The sequence below is a fragment of the Orcinus orca genome, chromosome 17 (genome assembly GCF_937001465.1).
Source record: "Orcinus orca chromosome 17, mOrcOrc1.1, whole genome shotgun sequence".
NCBI lineage: Eukaryota > Metazoa > Chordata > Mammalia > Artiodactyla > Delphinidae > Orcinus > Orcinus orca.
In genome coordinates, this window is record NC_064575.1 from 72,252,509 (window position 1) to 72,280,038 (window position 27,530).

A 27,530-nucleotide genomic window follows, 5' to 3' on the forward strand; every position below is an offset into this window, starting at 1 on the left:
TGAAGCTGGATGAGCTCTTAAAGGGACAGAGTAGCAGGATCACAGGCGTCAGCTCCAGCTCTATGATGCTTGTAGTGTAGGAGGGGAGGAGAGAAGGACTAGTGAACTCTTTGTCTTACAAATCTTAGCTTCTAGGATTCCAGGATGATCAACCAAGTGAGAGTCTAATAGAACCAGCTCTCACCAGATGGATGTGTGTTGCACAGAAACATGGACTGTCAGAACTGAAAGAGCTCTTCAAAATCAGCTGCTGCAGTCGTTCCTTAATTGAGAGTCCAGGTGATTTTAGACCGTCAATGAGTCAAAATCTTAGGTTGAAAAATCTTAGGTTGAAACCAGGTAGAGCATTAAATCACAGTGAATTAATGTCGAGGGAGGGTTGCCTTTTTTTCTCAGGTTTATTGAGATATAATTGACATATAACGTTGTGTAAGTTTAAGGTGGGCAACATGATAATTTGATATATGTATATATTGCAAAATGATTACCACAATAAGGTTAATGAACACATCCATCCATCACCTCACATAGTTAACCTTTTGTGTGTGTGTGTGTGTGTATGTGTGTGTGTGGTGTGAGAACTTTTAAGATCTACTTTCATAGCAACTTTTAAGTGTACAATACAGTATTGTACCTGTAGTCACCATGCTATGCATTAGATCCCCAGAATTTATTCATCTTCACACTGGAAGTTTGTACCCTTTGACCACCTTTACCCACTTTCCTCACCTCCCTACCCCTGGCAGCCACCAATCCACTCTCTGTTTCTGTGTTTGTTTTCTTTTTTTAGATTCCACATATAACTGAGATCATATAGTATTGTCTTTCTCTTTGACTTATCTCACTTAGCGTAATGCCCTCAAGGCCCATCCATATTGTTGTAAATGGAATTTTGCCTTTTTGGATCCTCCTAAGTACCTTTAGAAGAAAGTTTCACGCCCATCTGTGTATTACACGTTTCTTAACCTGCAACCTTTCTTCTTCAGAAAGCATAGGCTTCAGCTTCAATGCCTCTAAAGAAACATCAACGTTATCTACAAGAACATTTCTCAAAGTCTGCTTCTTGGAACACTGGCCCCTCCAAACACAGTGAAAAGAAATTTTAAGAAATGCTACACATGACATATTCCAATAACATTATTTTGTTTTCGTTGGTTTTCTTTTTAAAGTTACTTTCCATTGATGGCCAGTGGTACCTGTTTTACTTAGCAACTTGAAGTTTCCTTTCTAAAAATGAAATTATATCTAATGAAAATGTTTACTAGATAATAACACAGGTGGTAAAAGTGGTAGAAGAAAGACTGATTTGGGAAAACCAGCTTGAGTACAATGCTTTCATTTTACATGTCAGAAAGCCGAGGCTCCAGGTTTACTGGATGGGATTCAGTCAACTGCTCTTTTCATTGCCTGAAGCTTCCTGAAGGGAGTTCCCTAATCCATCAATGAGGGGCTGGACCAGCTGATCCCAACAGGCCCTCTGAGGTCCTGGCTTTCTCCCAGTTCCACGGCCCCACCTCTGATTCTCCCGCCCTCCCTCCCCCGTGAGCTGGGCAGACTGGTTCGAGATACGGCTGCTTCCTGACAGTGGGGTGTCAGAGGCAAGCAACCGAAGAGACACAATTCATTAGGGTTTCATTAGGACTTCCTCTCAGTTGATTACGTGTGCAAAAATTGATTTGATCATCAACGCCACTGTCTCAGCATGTGCATCTCCTACACTCCGGGAAGGCGGGAGCTGGAAAACGCCTTCATTTGTCACCAGCGGCTCTCAGTTTCCGTCTGTGGGTGGTTCACCTTCAGCCCGTCTGTCTCCATTACTGAAAGGCTTCCCTGTCTCAGAAGAAGGGTGTAGTACCTGGGTTCTTCAGTGCCCCAGACTGAATTCCTTACCTCCATTTTCCTCCTCTACCCAGCTAGCTGACCCTGTTTTCCCAGTCCTGGCCCACTGTCCCCCTGTTCTCCTAGACTCTCTGCCTTGAGAATTCACACTCAGCTGTAATTCTTCACTCTGGGTTTGTATCCATGGGCAAGCCAATCGTTCCAGCCCGGTGACTGTCCCTTGTTCCTGTAGACCCTCGTTCTCATCAGGATCGTTCCACTGGCCTCTTTCCTGGTCTCCTAGCTTCCTCCTCTTCCTTGTTTGCTTCATCCTCCGCATTCCTTCCAGAACGCAAGTCCACCATACCACTCTCCTCTTTAGACAGTCTGTTTCTTATCTCCAAGAGCATTTCCCAAAATCTGTATCTTTGGAACACAAGTCCCTCTAAATACAGTAAAAACAAAGTTTGGGGGCTTCCCTGGTGGCGCAGTGGTTGAGAGTCCACCTGCCGATGCGGGGGACACAGGATCGTGCCCCGGTCTGGGAGGATCCCACATGCCGCGGAGCGGCTGGGCCCGTGAGCCCCGGCCGCTGGGCCTGCGCGTCCGGAGCCTATGCTCCACAACGGGAGAGGCCACAGCAGTGAGAGCCCTGTGTATTGCAAAAAAAAAAACAAAAACAAAGTTTGGGAAATTCTTCATATTATGTCCCTCTTGGGACTTTGAAATGCCCGTTACCTTGGTAAAGACTCTGAGAAGTCAGCTATAAAGAAACTTCTGAAATTTCTTTCTTTTTTGAAATTCAACATTTCCCAAATGTTTGTGAGTACAAATATTTTCTTTTTGCATGGTAACTCTTAATATTTCATGAAAAGAAAATCTAGCCCATAGGAGAATGTCAGATTTCCATAGCTTAGCACTTAAGCTCTCCCCAAATTAATTTGTCTTCAAACTGCCTTTTCCGGCTCACACTTCAGCACAATTACTCTGCACGTACTGTGGCCTCTTTACAGCAGACTATTCTGAATTCTCAGACCTCAGCGCACAGATGTGCTTCTCTGCTTTTGGCCACGCTGTCACCCTATTTCGAAATGTCTCCCTGCTCTGCAGACTCCACCCCCTGCACTCTATTTACCTATTTTTTTTTTTATTTTATTTATTTATTTATGGCTATGCTGGCTCTTCGTCTCTGTGCAAGGGCTCTCTCTAGTTGCGGCGAGCGGGGGCCACTCTTCATCGCGGTGCAAGGGCCCCGCACCATCATGGCCTCTCCCGCTGCGGAGCACAGGCTCCAGACACGCAGGCTCAGCAATTGTGGCTCACGGGGCAGGCCGCTCCACGGCATGTGGGATCCTCCCAGACCAGGGCCCGAACCCACGTCCCCCGCATCGGCAGGCAGACTCTCAACCACTGCGCCACCAGGGAAGCCCCTATTTACCTATTTAGGAAACTGATCATCCTCACAGTTCAGGACAAGAGTTGCCTCCTCCAGGCAGCTTCCCCTCCCCCACCTCAGTCAAATGTTTTCTCCTCTTCCATCCTACGTCACTTTGCCTCTTTTTCTATTTAATCCAGGCTTTTATTTTTAGGATTTATTTATTTATTTTTATTTTTGGCTGCATTGGGTCTTAGTTGCAGCACGCAGGATCTTCCTTGCGGTGCCTGGGCTTCTCGCTAGTTGTGGCGTGTGGGTTTTCACTTCTCCAGTTGAGGTGCACGAGCTCAGTAGTTGTGGCGTGCAGGCTTAGTTGCCCCGTGGCATGTGGGATCTTTCTTCCCTGACCAGGGATCAAACCAACGTCCCCTGCATTGTAAGGCAGATTCTTTGCCACTGGACCGCCAGGGAAGTCCCAAATCTAGGCTTTGATAAAGGCAATTGTTTACAGCTTGTCTCCCTTAATCTGTAAATTTTTTGAAGGCAGAGGCCCCAAGACGAGCAAAACATATGGTACTTTTTTTTTTTTTTTTTTTTTGCGGTACGCGGGCCTCTCACTGTTGTGGCCTCTCCCGTTGCGGAGCACAGGCTCCAGACGCGCAGGCTCAGCGGCCATGGCTCACGGGCCCAGCCGCTCCGCGGCATGTGGGATCCTCCCGGACCGGGGCACGAACCCGTGTCCCTAGCATCGGCAGGCGGACTCTCAACCACTGCGCCACCAGGGAAGCCCACGTATGGTACTTCTAAAAGCACATCCAGAGGCACCATCCCATCCTGTGCCACCATCACAGCTGTTTTTTGGCTTTACGTTTGGAGCCACAGGAGCAATTAGCTTTCTCAGGGAGGCGATGTTTTGCAGCCTGGATCGCTCACCTCCTCGCCGCCAGGCAGTGTTCACCTCACCTTTTCCCGGCTCCTTGATCTGGTTTGGTTCCTTCTGCGGCTTCATTATCTTGAGCCTACTTGGCATTCGCAGTGACTGCTGTCTTCTTTTTCTGGGCTTTCTTATAATTAACTGAACCACATCTGCCGATGCCAGCTAGAATATGTCTGTGAAAAAGAAATGGTGATATGTTTGTGCTTTACAGGTTTTGATGGGCAAAGAGGCTTTTTCGAGCATACAGAGCTAATGTGTGGCAGCCAATAAACATTTATCAAGAACTCACTGGTTTTGGAGCATTACCTGAGAGTCTGAGAATAATGAAGTAAACAAAGGCTTCCTCTTGGCCAAGTCAGGCAAACTCCCCCAGCGAGGAAAACCTCCGGCTCCAAAGCAATGTTTAATAGAACATCTGGCTCCTGAGGGACTTGAAGGGTCAGCTGGCCCAATATCTGAGGTCCAGAGAGGGAAAGGGACTCATGCAGGGTCACACAGCAGAGCCTGGTTTCTGGGCTCAGTCCACTAGTTTCTGCACTAAGCCTCCAGAGAGGACACACTGTGTTCCAAGGACTGAAGATTAGGAGAATGGCCACAGTGGCCGGGACCAAATCAGGGGTGGCTTCTTGAAAGATGTACGTGTTGAGCCAGGTCTTGAAGGTAATGTGGGGTGGCCCACAAATGAGAAAGGCCCTTTCCTTAGGAGACTTTCTAAGTCCTTTGTGTGAGATTTCAATAAAGCATAGCAATTGTCCTCTTGCCAACTTGTCCTCTTGTCAACTCCAAATGCACAGGAAATAACACCTTTTCCTGGAGGTCTGCCTTCAAAAGACTTAATTTTCTCTTTTACTGATTATGACTAGTCTCTATGTGATTAAATCAATCTCTTGTAGTGCACAGTTAAGTCTCAGAGGTTTGGAATCTGATCAGAGACCCTTCTCTGTTCTACGGCTGTAATTCCCCTGTCATTTCTTTTTTTTTTTGACTGAATATATATACTTTAATGACAGAAAAAAATTAGATTTCAGCCATTTGTAAAATACTTGAATTTATCCCACATACTCAAAACATTCAACCATTACTTTACCACTCATAATTTTTCAGTTATTATTTAATGTCTATAGGTTTACTTATTTCCTATTTCTATAATATCTGCAAACATTTAGTTACCAGAGATATTTTTTAAATGTTTAATCCTATATATTTACTGCTTATATTCTTTAATGAATAAATCATCTGCAAAGGTGTTACTAGAATTTTTTGCTTCCAATAATGTCAGATAACATTCAAAACACTTCAGAGGTTTAAAATCCTACAGAGTATATTTTTCTGACCACTCTGTAAATCACGCAATACTTCTACAACAACACCATAAATTCAGAAATTAAGGAGACTACTTCTAAATTACCCACAAGGTAAAGAATAAGTATGAAGGATATTAGAAAATATTATGAATTGAAAACTTGCTTTTCCAAAATTTTAATATGAAGCTTTAAAATTAATTTATTGCTCTTTTTAAACTTTAGATAAGTGTTTATGTAATTAATTTTCAAGAAAAAATGAAAAGAATGAAATACAATGAGGTTATGAGGATCTATCTGTCTTTTTTTCCTCTCCTCTGTACTGTGAGCTCACTGAAAGCTTATGAAACTATTAATTTGTGACACGTTGTGAGTGCTCACTAAATGTTGATTACCCTTGTGAACAAATGCATTTGTAAATTAAGAAATTATTCACTGTGACAAAATGCATCATCTTGATTTACATTTTAAGCTGGAAACATTCCTTTGGTTAAAACAGTGACAGTCTTTCCAACGAGGTCATTGTGTGGCAGCGTTCATTTTCCTTACCTCTCCCAATGTCTAACCAGCGCTTGATCTGTGTGGCAGGTCCCTGCGTCTGGGCTGCAAGGGCTCCCTCCCCTCGACCCACCCGATGTCACCCAGATCTACCCTGTTCCTGCCAGCATCCGGCCAGTGCTGAGTAAATACCAAGTGGAGGTATGGGGCCCGGAAGGACTGGGTTGTTCTTTGGGACTAAAGGGCACTGGTGCATTGCAATCATGCCTGCACTGTGTCAGGGGACTTGAGGGGTGGGAAGGAGACGTAGCTGATCGGACGGAGCCACAGGGAGCTGCCCCATCCTTTCCTGGAAGAACATCCTGTGGTTCTCAGGCTGGCACAGCTGATTTTCCCACACCTGAGCCACACCTGCTGGCGCCTCCCTGGGCCTTTGTGTGGCAGCCCTGCCATCCTCTCTTCAGGTTCTCTTCTGGGGAGTCCGGGAAATGAAGAAGGTGCAGCTCCTCTCGGTGGATCGTCCCCAGGTCCTCATCGAGTGTGGCGGGCATGGAGTCAAGTCCTGTGTGATCCAGAGCTACCAGAACAACCCAAACTTCAGCGTCCAGGCAGATGCTTTCGAAGTGGTGCGGGTCTCTCCCCTCCCCTGCCCCACCCGCTCATTCCCTTCATCTCCATAGATGCGACCCACTCCTTCCTGAGCCTGACTTGGGGAGATATTTCAGAGTTTCAGGTGCCCCACTACTCACAAGAAAGAACAGTTTAATTCAGTAAAAAGCCAGAAATGCAGAATGGGATAAAACAGACTTTTGTTGTAGTTTTGTTTTTAAAGGTTCTGGGTGTAGACCGTATAGTAAATCAAAGAAGGTTGACAGTGGTTCCCAAAGTGTGGCCCCCAGTTTATCAGCATCACCTGGGAACTTATTATAAATGCAGAGTCTCAGGCCCTGCCCCAGAACTACTGAACCAGAGACTGTTGGGACTGGGGGGTGGGGCCCAGACACCTCTGGTTTGACAAGCCCTGCAGGTGACTCTGATACACACTGGAGTTTGGGAACCACTGGCCTGGAAGTGGAACTTACTACAATGGTTAGAGTTTTAAAAAACTTACTACAATGGTTAGAGTTTTAAAAAATTATTTGTACATAGCATGTCAAAAGCAATGTCTGACACCTGTGCTTTTGTTTATTTCTGTGCTCTGATTTGGAACCAACTGTGAAGTCAAAGTTTGCTTTGTCTAACCCAGTCAGTTCCAATGGACACAGATTCTGAATCAAGAAGGACTAGAATTAAAGAATGTGTACTGTGTTTGCAAACCTTCCAAATCAGACTTTGTTGAGCCTCGGGGTCCACCAGGGTAAAGAAATGGATGGGGCGCTGGCCCCTCACGCTCAGCTCCATCTTAAATGGCTCAGTTCTCATCTGCTTTATACCTTGGGTCTGGATTAATGTTCATCTGAGATGAAAGTTCGGATAAATACAGTAATGACAAAGTAAGAGGATTGAAGCCTACTGCCATGGAGAACTTGGGAGTGTGTGATTTTTGCAGTTTACACCTGGGGTGAATCGTTAGTACCATCCCTCATGTGTTGGGTAATGACTCCCTGGCTTGAGAAGGCATTGCTCCAGACTCTGGCAAGCTGCAGGGATGACATGTAGGGAAAGGACAGGCAGGGACAGAGGAAGGATGGGTACCTGGCTTGCTTTGGTCCTACACCCAGACAGGTCAGCCCAGGCAGTGCCCCACTTCACCCCAGCCTCTCCCTGCAGGAGCTGCCTGAGAATGAGCTTCTGCACCCACCCCTGAGCATCTGCGTGGTGGACTGGAGAGCCTTTGGGAGGAGCACCCTCGTGGGCACCTACACCATCAACTGCTTGAAACAGTTTTTGTGTAAATCCAGGGAGCCCCTTGCCCTCACCTCACAGGTGGATGGAGCCCAAGTTGTGCAAGGTAGGAAGCTCCTAGATTCTAGCGCTGTGGGCTACAAAACCGTGGTGCCTGCAGGATCTTTCTGAAGAATTTCCTGCGGTCCCCTCTACTTCTTTTATTTTCTATTTTTGGCTGCATTGGGTCTTTGTTGCTGTGCGGGGCTGTTCTCTAGTTGCGGCGAGTGGGGGCTACTCTTCATTGTGGTGCGCGGGCTTCTCATTGCGGTGGCTTCTCTTGTTGCGGAGCACAGGCTGTAGGTGCGTGGGCTTTAGTAGTTGAGGCGCACCGTCTTAGTTGCTCCGTGGCATGTGGGATCTTCCTGGACCAGAGCTCGAACCCGTGTCCCCTGCATTGGCAGGCAGATTCTTAACCACTGTGCCACCAGGGAAGTCCTGACCCAATGCACTTTCATTTTGGCTATTTCAGATTCATTAATTTCCACTGAGCCTTCTGAGACCCCCAGCTCTGCTCAGGAGCTCCCGACAGATCAAATCTTTGTGGCTATTGGGCCGCCTCCCACAGTGGTACCCGACTTGGCCCAGGTTCAGGCAGCCAGCCTGGTGGATATCCCTGACCCATCCCCTATGCTGGAGACGGAACACAAACCTGCAGCCCAGGAGCCACCGAAAGACAGAAAAGCTAAGGTCGGAATGTCATCCCTCTTCATATTTACCAGGCACATTAGAGTTCGCTCAGAGGTTTTAGATGCTAATCCTCCCACCTACTAGCTGTGTGACCACGGCAAGCACCTTCACATTTCTGAGCACTAGTTTCTTCATCTGTAAAACGGGGACACCAATACCCACTTCACAGCATTGTCATAGAATCAGATAAGTCAGTGTATGTGAAATTAAAGTGCTAGTCAAATGTGACAGCAGTATTTAATTGAACAGAAACTCTTAATTCATTAGCTTGGAAAAACAATGGTTTCCTCATCAAGGCTTATTCCACAAATATTTTGAACCTACTTTGTACAACATCACGTAGGACCAAAAAGATGCGTCTTCTGGTCTAAATAAAAGTGAGACTTATCCTCAGTTAGCTGAGATTCTGGGAGGGGAGATGGATAAGTACACAAGACCATAAAATGGGGACATGAGTAATCTTCTAAGTCATAGTTTTAAGGGCAAAATCCTGGTGTATCTAGCAACTGACTTAAAGAAGAAAGCAGGTTTAAGAAAGTCCTAAGAGATGACCTGCCCAGCAAATTATAAAAGCTGAAATAAAAGGCACAGTATGGTAGATGAATGGCTATTTTCTCAGGCTCTTCCCATCTCATCCAGGCTCAGCGTGACTCTCTGACAGCCCACGGGGTTCTCTCCATCCCACCAGCATTGTACCTGCCACTTTATGTTGCAAATTTCAGTTTGTTTGTTGCCACCATAAAACTGTGGGCTTCACCAGGTCATAGATGATTTTTAAAAATATCTCTGTATCCCCCGCACTTGATAGAGTGGCTGGCACATTGTAGATACCTGAGAGATGTCTGAGAGCAAATGGATGATAAGTACACGATAAATTTGGCATGACACAACTTTCTCCCCAAATGCTTCCCTTCTGCCACGTATGCATCACACTGCTTCTCCTATCCCCCCATCACTTATGTTGTAGGTGTCATTTATTTGCATCTGTTCAAATCAGAAGTGATGCTAAAGGAGGATTGTCTACCTATGTCACTTAATCCTCATGACAGTGAAGTGAGCAGGTATTATTGTTCCTAGTTGAGGAAACTGAGAATCATAAAATCATAAACGTTTATATTATGTTTAGAAGCTAATTCCTTTTCTACTTTATCACATTGTATCATGTAGCCTGCTTGTCTCCTGCACTGAATTCGAAGCTTCCCAAAAGTAGGGATGATGTCTACCCCTTACATCCCCAATGTCAACCACAAAATCTCATACCTGCTTGATAAATGTCAAATAAACTCATTAATGGATGACAGATTATTAAACTTTTATTGATTTAAGAGGGACAGAGAGCTACAATCACAAAACCTGCTGACACCTCCATCCACTTCCCCGAGGGTACCTACATGTCCTCTTCCTTAGTAAACCACTTAGCCACCAGCATGCAGATCCTTGACACCTAACAATCCATCCTTCATCCCTTGCCAGGATGCCAGGAGACCTTCTCGGAAGTCTACTAAAAGGAGAAAGAGGACCATAGCGGATGAATCTGCTGAAAACGTCATTGACTGGTGGTCGAAATATTATGCCTCCCTGAAGAAAGCACAGAAGGTAGACTCTCTCCTGGCTGTGACAGTCAAGGCTTCGATAAGAGCACAGCACCATTTAGCACTCTCCCCCACCTCAAATCCTTCATTGTCCCCTCTTTTAAATTCCGCTATAGGTAGGCCCTACTTGGGTGTGGTTCTGTTAACTGCTGAAGGGTTCAAAGCCTGAAAGGACCAAGGGTCCAGTACTGCCAAATCCTCACTGTCTGGCTGGAGCTGGCCCTAGGACACAGGCTCTGCTGTAAATGCTGGCAGGATGTGCAGTCTATCATGGCATCCAGGGAATCTGCCCACCTCAGGGAGGTCTAGCCAAGAGAAATGGGTCTCTGGACATGTGGGCATCAGCGAAGGGGGCTTCAGGTTCACCTGGAGATTCCAGGTCAAAGGGCTCCAGGTCTCCAGCAGATTTCTAAGTTCATATGGGAAATTATCAAAGTAAAGGCAGAGGTCTTGGCCTTAGCAAATGGGAATAATCAGCAGGGTCTCATGCACATGGAATACGAAAGGGATTGAGTTATAAAGCCAGAGAACCAGTGGGGAGTGGGTCTGGAGACACAGGCGAAAGCTCAGTGGCCGAATCTGGTAAGACTTCTCATCCCTGAGTAAAAATGGAAAGGAAAGTTGTTAGATGCTATCATCATATTTTATTGAGTAGCAACTCTTCTGATTCTTTATTTGGAAAGACCATAATTTCTTCATCAAGGACTATCCACGAATATTGACATATAGTTAAATAAACAAACTAAGTGTTAATCCCTGCTTCCAAACACCCTCGTTTTACTACAATGGACACTACCACTTCTGGTGAGTGTTCAGCCCTTTCCTCTTTCTCTGCTAACCTCCCCAGTCCCAGGACAAACCCAACAACCCAACATGCCAGCCCATAAACCTCACAGTTGCAGATTGAGGTGATGCTCCAGGGATGTGGAAGAACAGTGGGGAGAGGGGTTGCTTTCCCAGCAGCTGAGAGGAGGCTGCACACAGAGGACGAGGACGTCCACAGTTTGGTGGCACCGGTTTTGGAGGTGTGGGCGCCTCTTCTTTAGGGCAGGGCATCTCCCTGCACTTAAGCCCTAGGTCTTTACAGTGAGGCTTCATCTGGGGGCTACTGAGGACTGTTTGCGTATTCTTTTAAAATGCAGAGGGCTGAGATAATTGAATGAGAACTGTTAGCAGTCAGGGTTAATAAGTGAGACAAGACAGTGTCCATCATCTCGTCTCCCTCTTTTCTCAAAGGAAAAGGAGAGCAATTCCAAGGAGCAAACAGGCAACACAGGTAAGTGGCTGTTCTGGGGACATTTGAACATGCATTAAGGCCATGTGAGTGAGCAAATGTTAAAATGGGAGCCATGGGCGCAACACTGGAGCCCAAAGCCCTCATTTCCCTAGTGAGGAAATAATCCCAGGAAGATGACGACACTTGAAAGAGGTCACATAACTGATTTGAGCTGGATGGAGACCAGATCCCAGGTCTCCTGAGTTGAGTGCTGAAATCGACCCTTTGGCTCAAGTCCCTATGTTGACAGTCTTAATGCAGAAACAGCAGAGTAAAACTAGGAGCAAGCTGGGACGACAGGCCAAAGCCAGCATGATAAACTTTAACACAGGTGACCTGGATTTAGCTTCCAAAACTCAGGTGACAAGGTTTGGGTAGATCTGGTTTGCAGAAGCTCAAATGAAGAGCCCTGGGATTTGAAATGACCACAAACTTGATGCAAGCCAACGGTAAGTCTTGGCCTAAAAACAACAGTAACACCAAGTGCTGTTTCAGGTGGCACAAAAAGTGAGAAAACCAGAGCCAAGCTCAGTTCCTCAGGCCACTCCTACTAGCACATTTAATTCTAAGGCCAACCCCGTGACATAAGCAATAGTATCTTGATTTGCAGGTAGTAAAACAGAAGTACAAAGAGGCTGAGTAACTTGCCCAGGTCTAAGCAGCTAGAAAATAGTGGAGCTTGGGTGATTTTTCTCCAGCATCTGCTCCTAAAAAATTACTGAATAATCTAAGTACATTTGTGACATTGTGTTAGACCCTTAGCATATTTGAGCATGAGGTTGTTGAACTAGATGATTCTCAAATTCCTAAACAGATCTGAGAGGGAATGTATCTAAAGCTTTGGTGTCACTCCATCCTGGGTCTGTTCTTTGCTAGCTGGGTGACTGGGCAAATTACTTACCCTCTCCGTGCCTAGCTTAATGAATTCTTGCATATGGCAGGGAAGGCCAACACATCGCCAGCCCCAGGGCATCCACTGACACTGCACTGCTGCATAAGTGGTATCTCCTCTGCTCCTTCAGTGCACGGTCTGCAGGGCTATGTGCAGAAATCCTACAGTGAAATGTTACTATTTCTTTCTTAAAAGAAGGGTCATGACACATGCCAGAGCAAAGGGAAAGAGGGAGCTTGACTTTGTTTCTTCTCATCTCAACAGCGTAAGAAGTCTAACCATTTTCACTAAATGTCCACAGAGGCAAAACCAGACGAGGTAGTGGTAAATATAGATGGCCTGAAGAAGAAGAAAGACAAAATACTCAAGAAGAAACTCAAAGAAAAAGAAATCCCCAACCTGGCTGTCTTACAGGTGTGTGGACACAGCCATCTTGGCCATGGTTAGGGTGGGAAACTCAGGAGGTGGGCGTTCTTTTAGTGCTTCAGTCAACTCCAGAATACCTTTGTCTGAATAACTTACTTTGTCTTTGTTATAATCATTGATGCAGAGTAACAAACTAACAAGCGTGCAAGCCAAGCTCCACAGTGGAGCTTGCTAGTTTTCTATTCTCTACATCCTCCTATTGAGAAGGGGCATAGCTTCACTTGGTTAGCCTGGATGCAACAATGTAATTTACAGTTCCCCTGGGTTCACCTCTCGGGGCTTGACATCATCGTGCAGATATGTACAGACTCGACATAGCAGGAGTTTTAACTCTTACAAAAGTCAGCTTCGTCAGACCAGTCCTAACATTAGCCAGAGGCTATTAGCTAGAGGCATATTGATGGATATGAAAATTGGCATTATGAAAATTATGTACCTAGATAATGAATTTAGGTAAGTAATTTTGATGGGAAATTTGAATAAGTGATTTAATTATATTACTCAATCAAAAACTCAATCCAATTTTCCATTTCTAAAATATATATGTGATTTTCTGCTTGGAAAATTCATGACTACATGCATTATAATAAAAACAAATATTCCATCACTTTATATGTGTTAAGAATGAAATGTTCAATGAATATTTTTTAATTTGAATGTCCTCAAAATATTGTAGTCTGTATCCAAAAGTCAATGACATCAATTAGCTATAAAAAGCTTTGTCACATTTATACTTATATATTATATTTAAAATATGGTTGGTTTAGCTATACTTCTTGGAATTTCAAAGTTTATCAAAAACGTTTTATAAATTTCAGAGTGGTACTTAGTTCTAGGAATGCTAAGTCAATCATATTCCTTATTTTGCTGAAGATAAATTAACAGCGCCTCTTAGAGTTTTCCAAGGGGCATATACGAAGGCTGGTTTTGGAGAATCTTGGCAGTTTTCATTAAATCAATCCTGGGCTTTCCTTCCTCTGAGCACACTCTTCTCCCTTTTCCCTAAAGATATACAATGGGGATCTGGAGAGTGAATTCAACAATTTTGAAGACTGGGTGAAAACCTTTGAGCTGCTCAGAGGCAAGTCTACGGAGGATGACCATGGCCTTGACAGAGACCGAGTCATAGGAAAGTTTAAGGCAGGTTCCAAGGTTAAGCCTTTTATCTGGCTCTCCTGTCCATAAATGTCAGATATGACTCAATTCTGTTGGACTGTGGTGTGCGATGTCTGTAAGGAAAATCCTTAATCTCTCTGCAGGCCCCTCCCTCTCTAGAACCCCACAAGACCTAGCCCCAGTCTTTCAGGGTATTTGATTTGTGGCCAGTAAAGTGGATCGGAGCTCAGTCTGTGGAATATGAGGAGGCAGAGTCATTGCCTAAAGGGATCACTTAATTTTACTCTGCTTTTCCCACCCCCTGACCTACCGAACATATGATTTATACAAGCCTATCAGCTGAATGATTAAATTAATCAAACAACACAAACCCTTCATCTGGCAGACTTACGGTGTCAGCACCACAAAGCAGTAGCTGACACTCACTATGAACTTACTGCACGCCTGGGCCCTTTATATGAAGGTGATGTGTTGGAAATCTCATGGGCATTGCAGTTTGCCAGTCTGGGTTTAAATCCTCATTTAGGATTTAAATCCTAACTAGCTTGTGATCTTGAGCAGTACTTGACCTCCCTGAGCCTCGGTTGCGGCATCTGAAAATAGAAATACTGAAGACAAGATTGAATGAGATAATGGGAGGAAACACTAGCTCAGCACCCTGCATGTAAAAGGCACTCAGGATTCCATCTGATGCTCCTATTTGTTTCTCACGTAACAGCCCCGTGAGGAGGGTGGTACTGTACCAACACGGATTCACTGATGTACCATGAAGAAGCACAGATGCAGGAGGGTTATGTGAATGGCCTGAGGACATCCAGGGGACAAGAGTAGCACCACCCCAGGTCCTGTTGGGTCCCAGGCTGTGCTCCTTTTCCCAGCGCTATGCCCTAGACATTTTTTTTTTTAATTTTAAAAAACCCTCTTTATTTTGAATAGTTCAGATTCACAGAAAGTTGCAAAGATGGTAGACAGAGGTCTAGTGGACCCTTCACCCAGTTTCCTCCATTGTTTACATCTTATGTAAATATCAAAACCAGGATATCCACATTGATAGAGTGTGTATATAGTTTTATGTAATTTTTATCACATATGTAGATTTGTGTAACCACTACCACAAACAAGATACAGAGCTATTCCGTCACCACAAAGATCTCCATCATGCTACCCCTTTATAATTATGCCCTGCTTGTGACTGTCTCTATCCTCTGGCAATCACTGACTTATCCTCTATCTTTATAATTTTGTAATTGCAAGAAAGTTATATAAACAGAACCCTCCAGTATGAGACTTTTGAGATTGGCTCTTTTCACTTATATAATGTCCTTGAGATCCATCCAAGTTGTTGCGTGTATCAATAAGTTATTCCTCTATATGGTTGGTTTTCAGCGGGGCATATGACCATCTTGTTTCAACGGGTAGTGCTTTATGGTTCCAGGGCTCCTTCTGCATCTACAAAAGCCCCGAGGATTCCGGCATCAAGGACAGCAAGCAGCTGAGAATCCAGCAAGGGATTCCATCCAACCACCCCATCAAAGTCCTGATCAGGGTGTACATTGTTGCGGTGAGGCATCCTTGTTTACTCTGAGGGGTTGTCTTAATCTAGAGCTGCCATAACAAAATACCATAGACTGGGTGACATAAACAACAGATACTCATTTTCTCCAGTTCTGGAGGCTGAAAGTGCATGATCAAGGTACCATCAGAGTTGGTTTCTGGTGAGACCTTTTTGCCTGGCTTATAGATGGCCACCTTCTTGCTGTGTCCTCAAATGGCCTTTCCTGTCTGTGTGTGTGTGTGTGTGTGTGTGTGTGTGTGTGAGAGAGAGAGAGAGAGAGAGAGAGAGAGAAGAGGAAATCTGTTGTCTCTTTCTCTTCTTGTAAGACCACCAGTTCTATCGGATTAGGACACCACCCTTATGCCTTCATTTAACCTTAATTAGCTCCCTAAAGGCCCTATCTCCAAATACAGTCACATTAGGGGTTAGGGCTTTGACATAGGCATTTTGAGAAAACACAATTCAGTCCATAACAGAGGGTATGATGTTTGGTTGGTAACATGGACCTTTCCTGGCTTTTCACTGAGCGAAAATATTTCCCAGGCTGAGAGGACTGCTCTGTGTAGCTTTATTTGCTCTCTGTGGTTGCCTGCTAGCTGGGCAGGAAACCAAGTAGCACTGAAGCAGGAAGCTCACAGGCAAGACAGCAGGAAGAACCAGGGCAGAACAGGGCAGCTGCCACTGTGCAATCCTCCCCCGCCTCCGGGGCTATGCCTCTGTTCTGCTGCAGTCAGAAATTTCATTTCCAGTGTATTTCTAAGAAAAATATTATCTGCCCTAGGCTTCCTCCTTTCTGATAATGAGAGCACTAAACACTAATTGTGAAACTTTTGGTCTGATTGCCAGGAAGCTTGGGGCCAAATTTGGTGCTCAATCAAAGCAACTGTGTACTAGACATTTATGGTTCATGTATTTGTTTTCATCTCCTAACCTTGGAGTTGATTTTCATAATCTTACTTGATTGTAGTCATTATATTTTACATTAACTCTTTGCTTAAATTGCCTAAAATCGTTTTTAGAAACCGAAATGAAACATAAAACAAAGACGAATTATTCTTTAATGCCAGGGGACAACTAAACATCCCCTTTCCATCATGCAGTTCTCATGTTTCCTTTGTTATTAGCAGCAACGTCATCATGGCCATGACCACCATGTGCCAGGCATGTTCTAATCACTAAGGATATCGTGACGGAAAAAAACACAGTGCCTGCCCTAGAGGAAGTCACAGTCTAGTTGGAAAGATGAGAAGTAACTTGTAAAGTTATCCAATAAAGGATAAAGGATCCAATAAAGGATACTTGTAGTATCCAATAAAGGATACTTGTAGTATCCTTTATTCATTCATTCAACAAATATTGGGAAGACCCTGTCCTAAGTCCTGGAGTTAATGTAATGAACAAGACAGACAGTATCCTTGCTCTCATGAAAATTATAACTAATTGGGGGTGGTGTGGGCATTAGGAGGGTATGCAAATAAACAACAGACAGATAAATAAGCAAAATGAATGTCAGAGATAACTGCTAAATAAAGAATTAAAATTGGGGGATGTAATCAACTATACTTCAGTAAAAAAGAAAAATTGGGCAATATGGTGACGAGAGTAAATGGGGAAGGGACAATTTTGGATGGAAACCAGGATCTTGACCACTAGACCATGGGGCCAGCAGGGGAGGGACAATTTTGGATGGAGTTTCTCCCTAAGTAATTGACATATAGGTTGTTCACAATTTTTAGCTATTAAACAACGTTCTAATGAACAACCTTGAAAATATAGCTTTGTGTGCTTATACCCTCCTGTCTGTAAGACAGAGTCCTAAAAATGCAATTGTTTCTTATCCAGCTCTCATCTCTGCAGTTTCTCCATCTTCTCCATGTCCTTCCTCACCAGCTCCCTACCCTGGTCCTCCCTGACGGAAACAGATCATTACTCAGCTGACCAGCACTAAATGCAAGACTGATGGGGTCATGGATTCAGAGTCCACTGCTTCTGGGAGGAGGCTTTAGGTCTATCCCATAATTTTACATATTAATCTCAGAGAGATGACATGTTTTGCCCAAGATCACATGACTACCTAGAACTGGAACTCAAATTCATGCCGTCTGCTTCCTGGTCCAGCAGATTCCTCATTACTCTGTGCCAAGGGCTGCTTTCCACTGGGGAGACAACTCCAGAGAAAGTAGAACTTGGGCAAAGCTGATAACTTTTAACAGCAGAGTAGAGAGGCTAAAACAGTGGTTCTTAACTTTATAGCTGCACACTAGAATCATCTAGGGAGCTTCTAAAGATCCCCAGGGCCAGGGCCAATTTAATCAGAATGTCTGGGAATAGACCTCAGGCATCAGTATTTTTTAAAACTCCCAGGGGATCCCGGTGCCAGCCACTGTTGAGAACCACTGGACCAAAGGGATTTTTTTTCTCTTCTCCAGGCATTTAATCTTAGTCCAGCTGATCCAGATGGCAAATCGGATCCCTACATTGTGGTCAAGCTTGGCAAAACTGAAATCAAAGACCGGGACAAATACATCCCTAAACAACTGAACCCGGTATTTGGAAGGTCAGTGGCCACCTGGGTCTCATTGCATTGTCCGCTCTGCATTTGTTCTTATGGTGCTTCTGTAGGGTGTTTGGTGTGGATACGTGTGTGGGTCTGAGTAAACAGTGCAGGAGATTAAATGCAGACTCCTGCCCGGGATAACAGCCAATCAAGCCTCTCTTCATGGAGAAGGGCTGAATTCTTTCCTTGGTCCCTTCAGCAGCTTGGTTCTGCATGGTCTTCATGGCCATGGTTTTCCAATAATGATTTTCCCAGATCTCAAATTTAAGACACCACTTGAACAGTCATCAGATTCAGCCTCCTGCCTTGGAGAGAGTTCCTTTTTACAAACAAGATAACCAAGGCCCAGAGAGGTTTAGAAACTTGTTCAAATTCACACAGCTCATAAGTAGAAGAGAAGGGGCCAGATGTTTGGTCTTTTGTCTTCTACCAAAGAGATTTTTCCATCATATCATCTTGCAGTTCATTTGAGGTGACCCCTGCGGTCAAAAAGTGGAACTGCACCCCCCGCCTGTGTTTTGTTTTCCTGCAAAGTGTTTACAATGCATCGCACTTGTGTTATGTTTAGGTGAACCAGGCATTCTCCAGTTCACAGCAACCCTACCACCCCATTTATCTTCTAAAAGGGTATGTCACACATTTATGTTCCCTGCTTGGGTTTGTGCCCTTGACTGCCAATAACTCTGGAGTCAAGCAGACCTGGGTTTCACCCTGCCACATACAGGCTGAGTACCTTTATGCAGACAGCTTAACCTCTCTGGTCCTAGTTTTTCTCATCTGTAAAACAATAGCAGTGATACTTGACTCTCAGACGCCTTTAGAAGATTAAATATGACAAGCACCTAGCGTGTTGTCTATGATAGTGCATAGTAGATACTCAAAACTCATTAGCTTCCTTCTGCTCTCTCTTGAAAATCATTTTAGCAATGCACACATCTTACGTGTATTTAATGTCTTTTTTTCCGGAGTAACAGGGAGCCTGGGATGAAATCTTTATCCACCTCATTTAAATTCATTCACACATTTGTGATCGCTTTGGACCCTCTGACATTTGGTCAGCACCAGCCTCTTACAGTTTATTGCTCCCAAGGAAAGAAGGCAATAAACCATCTTGCCTGTTCAGATGAAAGAGAATGATTTAAAAGACGTGCTGGGGAAACTTACCCTTGCTTCCCCGATCGGGAGTTGACCTTTATCATTACCTGCTGTTTACGTAACCAGCACTTCATTTTGTCAAGTGCTTTGCAGTCACGTTTTATGAGCTGCTCTCACCACAGTGCCATGAATTAGACTGGCTTTATAGCCTCCGTTTATGGCTGTGGTAAGCAAAAGAAGAGGGTGATGGAATAGTCCCTCCTGCCTCTGGCATTTCAGAGCCTCTTCCAGAAGCCCACCAGGTGTGGATGCTTTGTTGGATGTATATTTAATTGTTACTCAGGGACAGACATTGTTGGCTCAATCTGTGTTCCAGCAGGGAGAGTGGAGGGCTCTCATCCCCGACCTGGGGCCTGGGGAACTCCTCTTTGAGACCTCCCCATAGGAGGATATCACAGGCTCCACCCCTGATGCCCTGGCCCCTGGTCTGCTTTACTTTTCTTCATAACCTGTGACATGAATTGGTGTGTTTATGTCTGTCTCCCATCTCCCCGCTAGAAGGTAAGCTCCATTCGTGCAGGGACTTGGTCTAGTCTGTTCAATGCTGCATCCCCAGCACCTAGGACAGGGTGTGGCACAGAGCAGATGCTCTTTAAATATTTGTAGAATGAGCAAATGAACAAACAGATTGACAAACTACCCTTCAGTCAGTTTTCAGTGGGATTTCATGGGGCCCCATCATCCTGAGGGGTTACATGTCTGAAGAGTTGGTCAGAGTTGGTCGTTCCTCATGTTCTTAATAACCACAGTGCCTGGCACATAATGGATATCTCATAAATGTCAAATGAACAAGTGAATCAATAAAAGAATGAATGAATGGGCAAAGAAACAGTGAGACATCCTTGCTCTGAAGCTTTCGGTACTGAATGTTTCTACAAGGCTCAGTTTTCACCCATTTCAGGATGCATTCTCTTTTCTCACACCAGTGCTGTTTCTAGGGATCCTATCTCAATGACACACACACGTTGGTATAAGCCTAGTTTATCCCCGAATGACTGGAAGTCCAACCATGGTGAGCTGTTTTTGGTAGTTTTTCTAAGGCAGCGCTAATGAAAATTCAGGAGAGGTGAACCTGTGAGCACATAGCACACAACTCTGGGAGATGGACCAGAACAGTTGAGCCCTCTGTCCTGGCATGGTTGCCAGGGGCAGTTAAGCACTTAATAAATCCTTCCTTGGTGGCAGCAGCTTGGTGATGGCCAAGCTCAGAGGCGGCTGGGGGCTTTCTTGTGAGATGCCTCTAGAATATCAGTTACAGTTTCAAATCCAAATCTTAGAGCCCCAGAGAGGCAATACTGCGTCTTCAGGTGGAAGAAACGAATTTCTTTTTTGCATAGCTGTATCCCTGGCCTGCAAGAACTGCCAGCCTCAGTCAGTTACAGGCACTGGAGCTGTGCAGCATCTCTGCTTTTTTCTCTCTGAGGAGGGCTAGCTAATTGGCTCCAGGCTGTGCTGTGATTGCTGTCCCTAGCAACCTGGAGAGTGAGAGTGGACCTGACCGTGACGGCAGCAGCCCAGACAGGCCTGAGGACAGGCAGGGAAATAATGGGTCTTCTATTCTCCCCTCCTCTGCGCATCCTCTCTGTCCCTTGTTCCCAGACCAGCCTCCCCACCTTGTCCCAGGGCAGAGACAGGAACAACTGGAGAAACACTGGTGTATCCTTGATTTTGTTTTCAAGAACACATTTCCCTAAAATGCAGGCTTTCACTCCCAATTTAATTCTTAGTTACCCTCTCTAACGCTCAGTAGCACGGATAATGCATTGTCACGGGAAATCCGACAGCATTGCTATTCCTTTCAACACTGATTGGGGTGAGATTGTGGAAAGAGAACGGTACCAGGAGTTAGGAAACTGGTACTTAGCCCAGTTTGACCTGATTTAGGATCCTGGGCAAGTCCCTTGTGTTCTCTGGATTTCAGTTTCCTTATCTGTAAAATGAAGCGATTGGATATGGTGATTTCTGAGATCCCTTACAGTTCAAGGAAACATTTATCGTGTCTACTCTCTGCAGGTGAAGTGCAGCCTCCAGTAATGTGGAGATGAAGAGGTCTCTGTTCTCAAGGGGCTCAGAATAATCTTGTAGAGACAGCATTCCAGTCCTGCAAGTCTATGTTCTAATGATTTTCCATTGTCAGTAGGATTTTCATTTCAAATAAACCCAGCTGGTATCCCTGATGAAGCAACAATGGAGGAGAAAGGGAATGGTAAATTATTGGGTACCAGGTTGAATGCCTGGAAGTAAAATCTGTGTTTATACAAACACTATCACATTTAACGACTCTGCTATATTATAAAGAAGACATATTTATCCCCATTTACACATAAAGAGGCTGAGAGGGATGAAATAGCTTTCCCGATGTATTACAACCGGAAAGTGGCTGATTCAAAGTCCAGATTAGAAATCAGTCCTGTTTGAGACCAAAATCTAAGACTTTCCTCTCCCTCTTGCTGTCACCCTAGTTGAAGACTACAAGGCATGGTCCACAAAAGAGGAGATGATTGGCTACTGGAAAACAGACAAAAGAGTTGGAAATTGGTTGCATCTCAATGAAAAATTAAACCACGTAAACACCCATTAAGTAGTAACTGGGTTGCTGAGTGTTTAGTGAGTTCATATGGACTGTAGGTGGGCTAAAAGTGAAGCAGGGAAAAGTTCTCTATCACCAAATGCTGTTGATTCCTAAACCTCTGCTTGGATGGCAGGTCATTTGAGATCCAGGCCACATTCCCAAAGGAGTCCTTGCTCTCTGTGCTGATCTATGACCATGACATGATCGGGATGGATGACCTCATTGGTGAGACGAGGATTGACCTGGAGAACCGCTTCTACAGCAAACACCGAGCCATCTGTGGCTTGCAGAATCAATATGAGATGTAAGTTATTCCTCCCATGGAGACACTGTTGGTGTTCTGAGGCTGCAGCCCATGTGCTGGGAAGGCCAGCCAAGGCCCAGATTTAATATCTCAGATGTGCTCCATGTCAGTAGGGCTAGTTTGGGGAAACTGCTCACTGCACTTGAGGGTACTTGGGGCTGGGGAAGCAAAACTGATTTAGAACCCAGGGCAGGTTCTTCAAGAGTCAAGAGCTGAATTGTATTTGTTCATTCGATCAGCTGGGCCTGGTGGACAGAGTTCCCAGTGGGGAATGATGCTAGAAGAATGACTAATATAATACAAATGCCAGTATCCTAGTTAATTACAACAAACACTCATGAGTGCTTACAATATACCATGCACTTTACATGGAGTATCTCATTCAATTCTCTCAAAACCCATTAAGGTGTTATCCCCATCTTACACAGGTGGGAAAAGTGGGTCCAGCTCTCACTCTTTACAAAGATTTTTGAATTCTGATTAATTTTAAAATATAAATTATCTGCTTTATTTTTTTATTTTTACTTTTATTAAGCCTTTTAAAATAACATTTATTTCTTAAAAGCTAACCTGTGCATAATAGGAAACCAAAAACACAAGAAGCAAAAAACAAAGCATCCATAATCACCAGCAGTTTACCATTTGATGTGTCCTTCTAGGTCTTGTTTTTGTATCTACACGACTAAGCGTCCATTTTTATGTAATTAAGATCATACAGTTATGTATCATGCTTTTTCACACACCATGAATATTTACTATTTCAAAGTCCCAAAGCTATGAGTATTTTAATAACCAAGAATACACTACACCCACTCAATCTGGAAGGAAAAAATGTAATCCTGCCTTTCTTGGTGACAAAAATTTCATAAAAGACAAAAATAGCAGTAGGCCTCTAAATAAAGATATTGGCTGAGTTACGATCAAAATACTACATTCCCTTAATGTTCAATTAGAAATGAGACATAGAGCAACAGAGACCAGCTTTATTTTTTAAAGTATGATATATTTAATATCTTAAGAAGAAAACTCTTACAAATATCAGCTAGGAAAATATAAAAGCATCCATTTAGATTTCCATGGTATAATTTTGGAAATATTTCTTCTGAATATAAAGTAATATATAGTCCTTGTAGAAAATTTAGGACATACGGAAAGTACAAAATGATGCTCAAGATATTTTATCCAGAGATAAAATTTACATTAAAAAATGTGTATGTATTTCCTTTTAGTATTTTTTTCTATTCTATTTCCCCCAAAGTTGGACTCACACTGTCCATGCAATTTTGTAAGCTTTTTGTTGGACTTATACCCTTATAAGCATTTTATGATGTCATTAAATATTCTTCAAAGTCATTATTTTAATAGTGGTGTTCCATTATATAAATTTACTATAAAATGATATAACCAATTTCCCTTCCTGAATTTCAGGGCATTTATATTTTTCTTTCTTGTTCCATTAGAAATATTGCTGCCATGCACATTCCCATACAAAAGCCATTGCAAACCTTTCTGATCATTCATTCAGTGTTCATCCATAGATATGGATTTATTCCATTAAAAGGAATGCACACTTTAAAGACTTTTAATATATATGTCCAAATGGCTCTCCAGAAGGGTTGGACCAATTTACACTCTCATTAACACAGTCTGAGCATCTATTTCCTCCATGGCATGATTTTTCAGACAAGTCTCTACTGCGGGCCTGTTCTTCTCTGAGCCTAGAAGGCCGGTTCAGTTTTGGGACTGTAGTGAATTTATAAGCCTCCTGGTGTATTTACATCATTCTCAAGTACCTGAGAGGGTACCATGCAGAGAATGATTAGCTGTGCTCGCTCTGAAGTCGGTAAAGGAAGCCACAAGCAAACATGGTGGATCTTTTGTTCAGGAGAATTTCCTGACAGTAGAACTAGCAGGGACCAGGATAATTTAGTCAGGGAAGTTGTTCTCTGAAGTTTTAAAAATAAACAAGAGCGCTTATTTCTGGGGAGGCCTATATATGGCTCTGGGGGTGGCTTGGAGTCTTTTCAGGATCCTCATATCTCTGGCCCAGTGTAGGAAAACTGCTTTATAGCCATGTTTTGGTTTATTTCAATGCTTAAACAAATTAAATTCTGATGAATCCCGCATCCCAGGGAGCAGAGAAATCCAGGCTTATCTTGGTCATGGTTCCTAGGGAGCATCTCATTGCAAGTTAATAATTTTTAACCAAACAGCTAGTTTTTTAAGGGAAGAAGGGGTTGAAAAGATTTAGAAACTCACCACTAGGAAATAACTGATTAGAGAAACGGCACATCAAGACTTCCTGCCTGTGACATGAGTTGGCGGAGGAGGAGAAGGGAGGAAAGAAGCAGAGAAATTGGAAGGATGAGCTAGGCTTTCTTCTTAGAATAAGTAGCAGCCAAATAGCTATTCTGCTAGGGACAGAACAAACTAAACAAAAACTGCCTGCAAAGAAATCCACAGAGACAGAAAGCAGATTGGTGACTGCCAGAGGCTGGGTGGGGTAGGGGCAGTGAGGAGTAATTGCTTAATGGGTAGAGGGTTTTCTTTCGGGGTGATGACAATTTTTTGGAACTAGATAGAGGTGGTGGTTGCACAACACTGTGAAAGTACTAAAGGCCATCAAATTGGTCAACTTTATAATAGTCAATTTTGTTATGTGAATTTCACTTCAGATTTTTTTTAAAGGATGCATTTCTTTAAAAAAATATCCAAAACTACCTGTAAGGAATGTTTATGTCAAGCTACTCAGAAGTTCTGCCTTTTGTACGAGCATACATATGCAGAGGTATTGACCAGAAGAGAGAGAAGATGATAAAATGAAAACACTAGCCCCAAGCATGTAGAAGGTCAAGTTAAATCTGAAGGATTAACACAGATCATCCTTAGGTGGATCTTTTTACCGGGACCTCAGATGTGGCTCCCACGGAGGCTGGACCTCACCCTCTGTCCCTCCTCCACTTTTCAGAGAAGGATACAATGCCTGGAGAGACATGTCCAAACCCACCGAAATCCTCACCAAGCTCTGCAAAGACAACAAGCTGGATGGCCCCTACTTCTGCCCTGGGAAAATACAGATAGGAAACCAGGTCTTTTGTGGAAAAACAGTCTTCACCGAGGAGGACACAGGTAACTCCCCCAATGTATCCCGCTGACATGGCTCTTCTTTTGAAAAGCCTGCTTTCAGTGGTATTGGTGACTGAAGATAATGCTCATTTATTGTAAAATTAATGCATGCTCACAATAGAAAATATGGAAGAGTAAGGAGGAGGATGAAAATCACTCTTAATTCCCAAATTCAGAGGTAACCATGGTGCGTGCTGGTATATTTCTTTACAGAAATATAAATTTTGCACTGTGTGTGTGCAATTTGGCACATTTTTACATAATTTTAAATGTACCATATCTATAGTTTTGTACTCTGCATTTTCTATTTCCAATAGATTATGACAATTCTCTGTTCCTTGAAACAATCCTTGATAATATTCTATTTTATGGCTGTGACATTTATTTCCATTGTGTCCATTTTTGTAGTGACACTTAATGCTACCACGAACATCCTTACACATATTTTTGCATATTTCTGATGTGTCTACAGTACATATCATATAAGTAGAATTGTTGTGTCAGAAGATAGACAATACCTTAAAATTAATATTACATAAAATAAATCACTGGACACAACTCAAATTACCCCCATAAGTGTTATACCAACCAATCTCCTGTTTCAACACCAAGAAACAGATTTTTCCATACGAGCAACATAGGATGTACCAGGAAGATCCCAGAGAGCCTTTCATAAATTTAGGATAAGAAAAAAAAGCCACCTTTACTTTAAGGATATAGAACAATTTCTCTACTGTCACACCTGTCCATTTGATGCTTAAAAATTACCTATATATGGTTCAGTGCTCCTGATGCAAAAAGCCCGATTAAGTACACGCTACAGGGTGTTTTGACACTATGTTGATCCCACCACTTCAATGCCAAGATTTCTTTTTACCTTATTGTTTTGGCCCCAAGAACTTCTTAGAGGTTCATGCATGCAGAGTTATTGACATTTAGTGTATTAATGATATTGATGAATTTCTGTGAGAAAAATACTTTTTTGTAATGTACTCTATGAAGCCACTTCAGTCCCTTGGTCAGTATTCTACATTTCGTGATTAACCAATTTACTTGCCCACCAAAAATCTGAAATTATATTCATTAAGATCAGTTCTTGACTGATTAAACTTTTTGACAAAGATTTAATTCATTGATTACTTGTTCATCCCTATTGACTTTTACTGATTGTAATGACTGCTGTTGGGAGATTCTTTTGGTAGCCTTTTTCTGGTTAAACCTGGTTCAACTTTCCTATGTTGAATTTGGCCCTTCTAAACTTTGTTCAAGAAGATTTTATTCTTTCAACAATTTTTGCCTTATTTTGTGAGTATAGTTTCTACTGGCAGTTTTTGTCATGAATTACCTTTTTTGGTAAAATGTTAGATCAGAGAATCTTTTCTGGAGTAAGTGTTGGTAGACGGGAGATCCCAAGCAATGATGAGAAAAGTCAAGAGACATCGATGGGCACGTATTGTGGCTGTTTCACCACGTTGCTTAGGGTCACACTGGTTCTCCAGGCCCTCTCCCACTATGGTGTTAGCAAACAGTTTTATGTCTCCAGGAAACATACCCTCTCTCATCCCTTGCAGCCAAGTTTGTGATTCATAGACTCTGAAGGAGTCTGATTCAAGGGGTGAAGGGAGTCCAGTACTCCAAGACTCTGACTGAGCTCTGGATCTTTTGGTCAACCCATCTCATTTCCCACTCTCTTAACTTTCTTTTAATTAATTTTTATTTTAACTGAAGTATCGTTGATTTACAATGATGTGCAAATCTCTGCTGTACAGCAAAGTGACTCAGTTATACACATATATATATTCTTTTTTTAAAAAATATCCTTTTCCGTTATGGTTTGTCCCAGGAGATTGGCTGTAGTTCCCTGTGCTATACAGTAGGCCCTTGTTGTTTATCCATTCTAAATGTAATAGTGTGCATCTACCAGCCCCAAACTCCCAGTCCCTCCCTCTCCCTCCCCCTTGGCAACCACAAGTCTGATCTCTAGGTCTGTGAGTCTGTTTCTGTTTTGTAGATAGGTTGGCTCTCTTAACTTTCAATCTCTTTCCCCTTCCCACCACTCTACTCCTACCTCTTTCCATTCTCTTGTCCTTTTTCTCTTTCACTGCCTTTTCTCTCTCCCGGTTCCTTGGTATATTTAAATGAACCTTTAAGGGAGTGTTTGAAAACGCATCTGACAGCCCATGACTATCACCTTACAGGAACACATCTGACAAGTCTCTTTATTTTTCTCTCTTCCATGCAGATGAGACGGTGGAGTCGTATGAGCACTTGGCCCTCAGCGTTTTACACTCTTGGGAGGATATCCCGGAGGTTGGGTGTAGGCTGGTTCCTGAGCACGTAGAAACTCGGCCACTGTACCACAGGGATAAGCCAGGAATGGAGCAGGTAGTGGCCAAGACAGTTCTGGCCCCAATAAGAGTGTTCATCCCCGAAGAGAATGACTTTTCCCGTACAAG

At 43.4% G+C, this 27,530-nt stretch overlaps 1 protein-coding gene across 1 annotated transcript in view; it reads left to right on the forward strand.

Moving 5' to 3' along the window:
• Positions 1 to 27,530, forward strand: part of FER1L6 (fer-1 like family member 6) — a 158,534-nt gene that overhangs the window by 111,600 nt on the left and 19,404 nt on the right. The window contains exons 23-35 of the mRNA XM_004265411.4: positions 6,020 to 6,130; positions 6,394 to 6,555; positions 7,700 to 7,880; positions 8,286 to 8,503; positions 9,977 to 10,099; positions 11,332 to 11,371; positions 12,565 to 12,677; positions 13,698 to 13,829; positions 15,241 to 15,366; positions 17,790 to 17,917; positions 21,778 to 21,948; positions 24,917 to 25,077; positions 27,317 to 27,459. Of these exons, the coding sequence (XP_004265459.1) occupies positions 6,020 to 6,130; positions 6,394 to 6,555; positions 7,700 to 7,880; positions 8,286 to 8,503; positions 9,977 to 10,099; positions 11,332 to 11,371; positions 12,565 to 12,677; positions 13,698 to 13,829; positions 15,241 to 15,366; positions 17,790 to 17,917; positions 21,778 to 21,948; positions 24,917 to 25,077; positions 27,317 to 27,459 (1,809 nt within the window). The remainder of the gene's footprint in view (positions 1 to 6,019; positions 6,131 to 6,393; positions 6,556 to 7,699; positions 7,881 to 8,285; positions 8,504 to 9,976; positions 10,100 to 11,331; positions 11,372 to 12,564; positions 12,678 to 13,697; positions 13,830 to 15,240; positions 15,367 to 17,789; positions 17,918 to 21,777; positions 21,949 to 24,916; positions 25,078 to 27,316; positions 27,460 to 27,530) is intronic.